Below are 10,788 nucleotides of genomic sequence, written 5' to 3'. Positions count from 1 at the left end.
CGTCATTAGTGCTATAGGGTCACAGTCACCTTAACTATTTAGAACCCGTGAACCTGCCATGACCCTTGCACATGAAGCCTTTGCTCATGGTACTCCCTTTATATACAATGTTTGCACTCCTCTGTCCTCCTCTTTACTCTAGGAATCCTTCATTTGTCTCTTGAAAGATCTTTTTCCCAAAAAACTTTTCTCGACTCGCTCTCTCTCTCAAATGAGTAGATCATTCTATATTCTGCCTTAATAACTATCTGTAACTTTCTTCTACAGAAATATTAAAAAAGACATAATTCTGAAAAAATGTTATTTAAACATATATAGTTAGAAATATTATTTAAATTAAATGACTATTTTATAAAACTGCATCCTTCACGATAGTGAAGACTGTTGTGCTTACCAGGGCCTCCCAATCTTCTGCTCTGCACATGCCCAGGAGATGATTAGTAGACATTTGCAGAGTTTACTAAGCTAATTTCTATAGCTGATGTAGTGCTCTGTATTAACTCTGTGTTAAGCATCTCCAATAGTCACCCAGGATTGGAAAGGACGCTTTCAAATCCTGTAACCTGGAACTACCTAAAGAGTGTCCATCTAGAGAAAAAGAGAACTGAGGTGAATGGATTTTGATGCAGAGGAAACCGGGACTAGCATTGGGTTTGTTACCTAAGTAGGATGGCCCGGAGACAGAGAGAAATAAAGGGAACTGTTAATTTAAGGAAATCAATCTCTCTGAAGGAAATGAAGACAGTAAACTTCATTTTAGTCATTCCTCTAAGCAGGCTCTAAAGATTTTGGAAAATAAACTCGGAAAGCAGAAGCAATGTGTTAGAGAGCGTGCTGGAGAAGCGTGAAGGTGGAGCAACTGAAAGACAAACTTTTAATTCAATTGAGCACGAGAAGATGAATTCTACCTACAAGTAGATGGGAAAGAATTGCAAAGGGCCACATGTGGTTACAAGTAACATGTAACAAAAACTCCTTGGGGGCAAGAAGTCCTGTGTTCATGTCTTTTTGACTCTAAGCGATGGAAAGAGAAAAAAGATCATGTGAGAGTTTCCTGATCCCAGCAAGAGGCAGAATTTCCATGGAAATTCTTCCCCTGCACCCACACACTGTTCCAACTACCTGCAAAGGCAGCTTTTTGTCTCAAGAGAGTCTTATGGAGGAGTCAATACTTTAAAATAATGAGACACATCCTAGAGAGAAGGGAAGAAAAGCAGAGTAGGCTGACACTCCAGCATCATCAGGAAAGTGACAGCTTTCCTCAGCTCTCCTTAGCTGGAGCCAGACAAAATGGTGCCCCTAAACTTGTACTTCCTTTCCTTTGCTCTCCAAGTTGAGAACCAGCCAACATTCGGTGTGAAGCAATGTAGGGAAAGAAGCCCCAAAGGGACATGTCATTTGACCATCCTCATTTGCTTCAGCTCATAAAAGGGCCCCTTACCTTACTTTAGCAGTCTTCAAGCCCTCCAACGATTGCCCCACATTTAATTGCCTGTGATGCAGAAGACATCTTGAAATCTAGAGTGCGAACTCAGCAGATGAAATAGTTTCTATTCCGACTATTTTCCCTGCCTCAAGTGTTGGCTCCAGTCTCTTTTGTCTTTCCAGAATATACCTGTATTTTAAGGTTTCTCTCAAGGCATACCTCTTAAACACTTGCATACTATTAGTACTAAAATTATGCACTGCATCTAGTTCTGTCAGTTCAAAAAAGTGTTCCACCTACTTATTTTGATGAATTTATTCTCTAGATTGTTCTATCTAAAACTAATGTAAGCGGCTAAAATGAATTTTGCCATATAGTTCAATTTGCTTTACTCACTTTCACATGGAAATATAATTCCTGGAAAAATTGAGATAATGAAACAGTTTTGTTCTTCTTATTCAGCCTATCTAGAGTCGGGATAGTCCATAATATATATGAGAGAATGCATGGAATCCAGTGGTAGGGGCTATGAGTGGTGCTATTAGGGGAGGGTGTCTAAATTTGATTAAGCTCTATTATATGAAAGGCACAAAAATGATCAAAGATAAACATTAAAAATTTTTGCTCAATAAGTATATCCTTCATGTTTGTTCACCCATAAACTGATAATTTCTTTTCGAGAATCACATTTAAAAAAAAAACTTCAAAGAAACTGTTAACTTCAGTGTTTAGTGCAATGAGAAATGTGGTGAAATGACAGAGAGAGAGAGAGAGAGAGAGAGTTTTGAAATTTAACTAATAAAACTTCCTACAATTAAGCAATTCACCAAGTTATAAAGGTAAGCCATCCTTGTAATAGAGAGTCTATCAAGATAATCAGGGAAATTATCAGACAGATATGTTATTTGGATATATTTGTATAAAATAAGCTGAACTGCAGTCAAATACAAGAAAGTTTCTGGCTTCTATAGGAAACCTCATTGAAAGTTGAATTCTATAAATGCTGAGATCCACTTATGGTCTCTGAGAAAATGTAGCCTTATGCTCAGAATCCAGAACTTTTCCTAACTTTTATTCAGAGAAGACAGTTCTATTCTTAGTACAACTTCTTATCTACCAATCCCAGTCACTGTTAATTTCACAAGCAATTAGAATAGTGTATCTTCTTTCAGCGTAGGTCTGTCTATCCCATAGTAGGGTATGTGCCAAATCCAAGGAAAAGTTAGTCATGTGCTTCCCAGATGATAAGGATAAAGACTGAGAGCATTTGATGTCAGAAGGGGGAGTGGTATTATATAGGTCTTAGCCAAGACATGTGATAGTCACAGTAGGGGTTGCTGAAAAAGAAGTCTGTGACTCTAGTTAACCAGTTTAAGCAGATCTTGTATGATCTAGAGGGAAAATGTTCCTGGCTTTTTTGTATTGCCTGCTATGGAGTTTCCAGATCTCCGCTGGCCATTTCCCCAGAGTCTGTGCTTCTTCTGAGAATCTGATGGCAAAGGAGTGCTGCCCACTATGGAAGGGGGATGGGAGCCCCTGTGGCCAGCTTTCAGGCAGAGGCTTCTGTCAGGACGTCCTTCTGTCCAATGCACCCTCTGGGCCTCAATTCCCCTTCAGAGGGGTGGATGACCGGGAGTCCTGGCCTTCTGTGTTTTATAACAGGACCTGCCAGTGCTCTGGAAACTTCATGGGATTCAACTGTGGAAATTGTAAGTTTGGATATGTGGGTCCAAACTGTACAGAGAAGCGACTCTTGGTGAGAAGAAACATCTATGATTTGAGTGACCCAGAGAAGGATAAATTCTTTGCTTACCTCACTTTAGCAAAGCATACTATCAGCCCAGACTATGTAATTCCCACAGGCACCTACAGCCAAATGAACAATGGGTCATCACCCATGTTTAATGACATCAACATCTATGACCTCTTTGTCTGGATGCATTACTATGTGTCAAGGGACACGCTGCTTGGGGGCTCTGAAATCTGGAGGGACATTGATTTTGCCCATGAAGCTCCAGGATTTTTGCCTTGGCACAGACTCTTCTTGCTACTGTGGGAACAAGAAGTCCAAGAACTAACTGGAGATGAGAACTTCACTATTCCATACTGGGATTGGCGGGACGCAGAAAAATGTGACATTTGTACAGATGAGTACATGGGAGGGAGTCACCCTGAAAACCCCAACCTACTCAGCCCAGCATCCTTCTTCTCCTCCTGGCAGGTAAGATGTCCTGGAGATGCAAAGAGAGGAAAGGGACTTAGCATTACTTCTTCATGTAGATATTTGTAAGCTTCCCTCCTGCTATTGGATTGTAGGAAGGGTGGCTTAGTAAGAGCTGCCAGTGTTTCCTGTATCTTTCCTTTATGGAACACTCACTTCGCAATTGTGATTAAATAGTTATCTGTGTGAATACGTACCTATTATGTAACTCTTCTATTAGGTTTCTAAGTTATCATGAACAAAGACTGTTTGCTTCACCACTGCATTCTAGCACCTAGGATGGTATCTGGCCTGTATTAATGAATCAGAAAGTTATTTGTGAATGAGTGAATGCATACGTATTTAAATGAGTGAAAAAATTATCTTAGTCCGTCTTTCTGAATAAAAGTTCATATTAACAATAAAATTCATAGGGTAAAGTATTTAAAAATATAAATCCTTGCCCCATCCCAGATCTATTGACCTATTGATCATAATCATCAAGAGAGAACCCAGGAATATCTTTTAAATATCATTGATGAATATTATTGCATGAAAGTTTGATAAATACTGAATGGATAAAAAAAAACTCCTCCAGTTTTTTAAATTTATAAATATGTTGAAGGTCAAGTATATGTAATGAAAACAACAAGTATTCATACAGTACTTAGAATGTACACAGCCCTAGTGAAAATATTCTTATGCATTAACTCACTCAATGTGCACTTTGTGTTTTAAACACAAAGTGTTAGATGAATTTATTAAAATTGGTTTATGATCACACAGCTGGTAAATAGCAAATATGGTACTTGTTTATGGGTGGACTGCTGTATGATTACTCTGTATTACTCTTATGGACATAACTGCCCCTGAAAAGGGATCTGGCTCTTTCTTTTTTCATTAGGTTGAAAAATAAATAAACTTTCTTCCTCTTTTGCTTGCAAATGTCAGACACAGAATTAATGGATTGCTATTTTGAGATTAAATTCCTACTTCTCTTTTTTTTTCACTTTGGATTAGAGGAAAACCAAAGAAATATATGTTAAAATAGCATTTAAATAAATAGAGGTGGAAAAGATGCTGTCCTGTCTTCTGTTCCAAAATGTCCTACCGCAGCCCTTTAGACTACAATTAAAATGAAATGAAAAGAGTACTACATCACACTTTGAAAATTTGAAATACCAAAGTTTACCCTCTATGCCCACACACTTTCAAAATGAAGCCTATTAAAGGCCATTGAAAAATGGCTGCTAATTTCTGGTGTCATTAGTGCCAACTGCTTACTCGCCATAATGAGTGCTTTAATGCAGGACATACTAGAAAAGCTGTGTTGGAAAAGTCTGTATCAGTAGGTATTCTATCATTCTTAATCTACAAACTGCAATGCTCTTACCTAGCCCTCTAATCTGTGGTTGCTGCTTAAAATACTGTCAAGCTTGAAAGTAGGATTTTCTCAGTTGCAATGCTTTCCTTAACTGCATAGTTTAATATGAAGAGAGGTTGAAAGATTGTCTAAATTATCAAAAGAAATGTTACAATATACCACTAAGCTCAGTAGGAAGATTCAAGTTAATATTCAATTACATGAAATGTAGACTACCAGATGATGCTCAGAATTACATATTTTTAATCATGTATTTATTATTAGATTCAAGTTTTTCCTTTTTTATCTCCTTATGACTGTGGTGAACTGTTTTACTGTCTAAGAAATCAAACAGGCAAAGAGCTTACTGTTTGTTCTATCAAGTAAGCTGTGAACTGCAATTGTTATAATATGGCCATCAAATTTGTTCTACGATTTGTTCTATGATTATGTTTGAGTGAAATGGATTTTTAGAGAATATTGGGAAACAATGATGAAAAAAAGAGAGAAGCAAGCGTTTTTTTTAAACTGAGGTTTAAGGAATGAACAGTTGCCGTCTACCTTCTGTGTGAACTGTCCAGGGATAATCAGTTGCAGAGATGACAGTAAAATCAATTTCTTATTGTCCATTTTCTTTATTTACACAACCTCTCTGATTAAACTAAAGTCCTTTAGAAGTTATTATTTTCCTCCTCTCCCCTTCCAGTTAGGGAAGGGTAGAAAGGTATAGAAAGGGGATACAGTCAAAGTATATTGCACACTTGTATGGAAATGACTTTATGAAGCCCTTGTTCAGTGAACATATCCCAATTTAAAAGAAAAGAATAGCACATCACATTTCAATAAAAACCCCAATGACTTACAAAAGTAAAACAAAGCAAAGAAAGGTTGCTTCCATTGCTTTAATCCAATAGTTCTCATGATCTACTGTAGCTACTTTGCAGCTGTGTGGGCTGAAGTCCTGTAACTTCTTGCTGCAATCAGATTCAGGTGGTCTCCTGTGAAGTGTTCATGTCTACATTCTTTGCTTGAGAAACAGTCCTACACTGGAGCACTCATCTGACCTGGAACTCACTACATAGTTCAGGCTAGCCTCTAACTCAAGGCAATCCTACCGCCTCAGCCTCCCAAGAGTGCCTGTATTTTTAGCCCCTCATCATGTGGTTCTAATGTTCAGCCACTACTGAGTATCACAGATTTAATTAATCTGGAAATTGTTTTACCTTTTTACTTTCACTTTATGAAAACACAGGTTCTGCAACAAGCACACCATTAATTTGAATGCTTTTGCCTAAACTGAACACTCAAATTAAAAACTAGACCATTTTGTGTTAGATGAGATCAAATAGCTTGCAAGTTAAAATGAGTTCATTTATGCCTTCCCATCAGCCAGGCTGATAGCTCAGCTCATACAAAGCCTCCACTTTTTGCTTGACTGCAGACGTGGTTTCATTTGACAAACAAAAGAAGATTTTAGATATTTGATGGCATTTATTATTCCAAGATGAGAGGTATTTTATGATATAATCATGCAGGGCCCACTTTATAAATAACAGATCTGAAAGTGTATGAGGATTTGTCCTATGTATGTCCCTGGTGACAAAAGCTAGGTAGATCTGTCCCTATTGCTATTTAAGCCAGCTGTGTTGCACATTTAGGCTCAAGAGAGTTCAATATAAAACTAATTTATGGAAGTATAATTTGACAGGTAGTTACTTTTACTCACTCAAAATTAAAGTGCATCAGACGTTTATTTCTATTTATGTTATAATGTCAACATCCTGTTAGAATTCTAATGATCCACCTCTTTGTCAGATAAAATTGATTCCCTTCCCTCTCTTTGTTCCATACTCTGTGCAGATTTATATCATAGCTCCTGTAACTCTTCCTTACATGTGAATGGTTTATTAAGCCTGTCTGTGTCTACCAGACTGTCAGATTATCCAAGGTAAAAAAGATTTATAAATACTTTTGTAGTCATGGTGCTCAGGACCACGGTTGGCTTAAACAGCATATATACATGGAATGGGCTTCATAAATACACATTAGATTGAAGGTCAGAGAGTTGCTAACTCTAATCCTAGGTTGATTTCTAGGATCTCTGCTCATCCTTTAGAGCACTGAATCCTCAATGCCAAGGCCACAGCAATGCCAATAATGAGTACTCATTCAAAATCTGGGAAAAGGCATTTTGTGCAGTTGTTGCTTGTCTTCTATATGAATATGTGTTCATGTGTATATGTGGGTGTTCGTGTGTGTGTGTGTGTGTGTGTGTGTGTGTGTGTGTGTGTGTGTGTGTGTGTGTGTGTGTGTGTGTGTGTGCATGTGTGTGTGTGTTTATGAAAGCATGTATACAAAAGAATCTGATAAAGATCACAGTGCATCTAAGTGTTAGTTACGTTGAGTGGATAATTACCTAACAGTCTTTTCTTGAGAGACAATAATACATAAAAGTCAAGTAATTCATACCAATTCTCTTTAAAAGATTCCATGTGCAATTCACATGTTTTGTTTGCTTGTCCATTTGTTCATTTTTTATTAATCCCCAAAGTTTTTAAAGAAGAAACATTGTTATCATTCAGAATAATCCTCAATTTCTTGAGGAAGGAGAGTGCGTGCTCAATAACATTTAAGTACAAAACACCTGTGTTCAACATCATTGGATATAATGTTATGCAAGCAACAGAAATGCAGGCCATAAAAAGAAGGTGTATCAGAAACAGCTTTCATGAGGAATCAAAGCAGAGAAAAGCATTTCCTGATGATAGATGTGAGGAAACTACAGCCAGGGAATTCATTTCTCAGGTGAGAAGCACATCACATGGAAACAACAGTGGGAAGGAAAACAAAGTCACATTTCAGCAGAGAGTCATGGGTTTAGGTAACCATGACAACAGCTCTGTGAAATAACGGCTTCTCTTTTTCCTTTATGAAAAAGATTTGTGGAATGTCATAGGCTTTTTTTTTTTTTCAGATAAACTTCTAATACTATAACAAAATCTTTGTTCCTGAAAGCTTTAAGGATTGATAGTTTATTATTGCTCTCTAAATATATTAGAACACTACCTAGTATCACTCTCCATACTAATATATATGTTTCTTCTATCCTCCTTCTCTTTCCTTTGTTTGGTCCTTAAAATTTCATTATTTTCCTCCTGGCATATGCTGTACACCATTTGTGGTTGAAAAAGAAAAATGAAATCCTTATGAGAATACCTGGGCTTAAATCTAACTTCTGACATTTACTGAACATTATTAGACAAGATATTTGGAATTGTTAGTCCTTTAGGGGCCGAAATGATGGTTCTTCAATGAGGAGCACATTCTCCTCCAACAGAGGACCTGAGTTCAGTTCCCAGCACCCGCACTGGGCAACTCACAACTGCCTGTAATTCTAGCTCCAGGGGAACTCCAGAGAAATGCTCCCTGGGCACCTGTATTCACAGGCACACACTCACATGCAGATACACATACTTACACATAATTTAGGGGCCGAAATGATGGTTCTTCAATGAGGAGCACATTCTCCTCCAACAGAGGACCTGAGTTCAGTTCCCAGCACCCGCACTGGGCAACTCACAACTGCCTGTAATTCTAGCTCCAGGGGAACTCCAGAGAAATGCTCCCTGGGCACCTGTATTCACAGGCACACACTCACATGCAGATACACATACTTACACATAAAAATATATTTATATTTTAATATTCTATTATAAAACACATATTTCCTTAGAATATTTCACCTTTATTTTTTATGACAAGAAAATCAATGAATTTTGATTATTATATATTTGTTTTCTATGCTAATGAGAGGACTAAATGGAGAGGTAAATAATATACCATAGTCAAAAAGATAAAATGTTTTGGCTTACATAATCATGAATTGCATTAGACTTCTGTACCTCACCTACATGGCCCTCAGAACATTACCTCAGTATTTTTGAGACATTTTTGTCTCTGAAAAAATATAATGATTCAATATAGCATCAATACAAAACAATTCAGGTAACTCTATTAATATAAAATGACTTGTTTAGTATTTGACATACTTTATGTGTTTCATATGTGGAAAATAGTATATATTTAAATGATATATCAAGATTAGTTATTACAATAATGAGCTCTCAAACAGTGTTATATGATGAGAGGTGAAAATGATTTGGATACCTAAACAATTATCTTATATTCAGTAGTAATTATAATAATTGTCATTATTAGGGGTAGGTAGTTCTAGGGATAGAACTATGATTGACCTACAACCTCAGCATATCATCGTGAGATACTCTAATGCTGTCACTCTACCATGTGCTTTGTATATGTTAGACTATTTGATCCTGAATAAAGAGTCATAATCTCCAGTTAGAGATGAAAGCCTTGATAGCACCTGGGTAACTTGCTGGAATCATGGAGTTAATAGAATCTGTATTAGAAGGAATCTTTCTGACTCCAATTCCATGATCATAAGCACAAGGCTAGCATTTTCTCCTTCACTAATGAAGATAATAATTTGGAGTTAAGTTTTCCCAATTATTTCTGGAACCAGGGAGGATTTCCTTGGCATTACTAATGCCTCTATACCTGAACACTTAGTCACTTGGCAGTTGGAATTTCCTCAAAAATAGTTCCATTCAAATTTTATCATTTAACTGACTCTGTTGTAGGTATCTTTTCAGCAAAAAGATCCTTTGAAAGTAAACTGAGGTGTATTAGGCCAGGAATGAAAATGACTTCTTTATAAGCCTTCTGTGGAGTATAGTCAATGAAATTTTAAAGACATCCAACATGCTACATTCAGTGCAAAAATTAGGCTAGTTTTAGTCAACCGTTCATGAGTCACTAACTAGAAAAAATAAATGAGGTAGACATAGCTTTAGAATCAGGAATTTTATGCTTTTGAATTTTGGACTATTTTCATTGTAAAGAAGTGGTTATCTTGAATATGACACGTAAGTCTACATACCAAGTTCATTTAGGTTTCATGTATACTTTACGCAGAGTTTGAAAACAATGTTATACAATATTTTTAGCACTATATTTTCACTACACCTGTCATGTGAAGTCAGATGTGGAATTTCTTCTTATGGTCCCATGTTGACACTCAAGATGTTTTGGGATCTGAACATTTGTAATTGTGATTTTTTTGGGGACACAATGCTCAGATGGCATAAGCAAAACAATTGGAAGGAATTCCTTGAATTCCCTTCCAATCAGAGTCAGACACTTTGAATCAGTTTCTAAGTTAGAGTCAATAATATTTATTGTTGCTACATGGTTTCTTTGGTCTTGAAGAACAGGTATAACCTTTGATCATGGGAACTGATCTGTGTTTAAGCATGAGCAGAAACAAAGAATGCAGAAGATGGAAAATACATGCACTGTGCAGAATGGTGGGAGGCAGTGACTTTTGCAGCAGCATAACAAATAGGGGAAGGGAATGGAAAAAAGTCCCCAGGCTAAAGATGCATTTTTCAGGAAGTACTGAAAACAATGTATGAGAGTCAGCATGAAAGATAAAGGAGAACAGCATTCAAAATCCAGCCAGTGGTTCCTGGTTTTAACTGCAGGCTGGTTGGTGTGAAAGTACAGGGAGTGGGATGGATTTTACATTCTAAGCAACAGGCTTGAAATTCATGGAAATAGTGTTGAAATCTTACAGCATAGATAGAAATAAATGTTAAGAGCTCAAATTAATATTGTTTTGCTCAAGTCTAGAATTTGAGAATGCTCATTAATGTAATTGTCAGGAAAATCATGAAACTGATTGATATGTATGAAGCAGAGAAATAGGTCCTTAAACAT

At 36.9% G+C, this 10,788-nt stretch overlaps 1 protein-coding gene across 1 annotated transcript in view; it reads left to right on the top strand.

Moving 5' to 3' along the window:
- Positions 1–2,676: 2,676 nt before the first annotated feature.
- Positions 2,677–10,788, top strand: part of Tyr (tyrosinase) — a 38,051-nt gene continuing 29,939 nt past the window's right edge. The window contains exon 1 of the mRNA XM_008844257.2: positions 2,677–3,647. Within this exon, the coding sequence (XP_008842479.1) occupies positions 2,829–3,647 (819 nt within the window). The 5' untranslated portion in view covers positions 2,677–2,828. The remainder of the gene's footprint in view (positions 3,648–10,788) is intronic.

The sequence above is a fragment of the Nannospalax galili genome, unplaced genomic scaffold, assembly GCF_000622305.1.
Source record: "Nannospalax galili isolate Female #2095 unplaced genomic scaffold, S.galili_v1.0 scaffold278, whole genome shotgun sequence".
Classification (NCBI taxonomy): domain Eukaryota; kingdom Metazoa; phylum Chordata; class Mammalia; order Rodentia; family Spalacidae; genus Nannospalax; species Nannospalax galili.
Note: the sequence above shows the minus strand (reverse complement) of the source record. Positions and strands in the feature narration are given on the sequence as shown.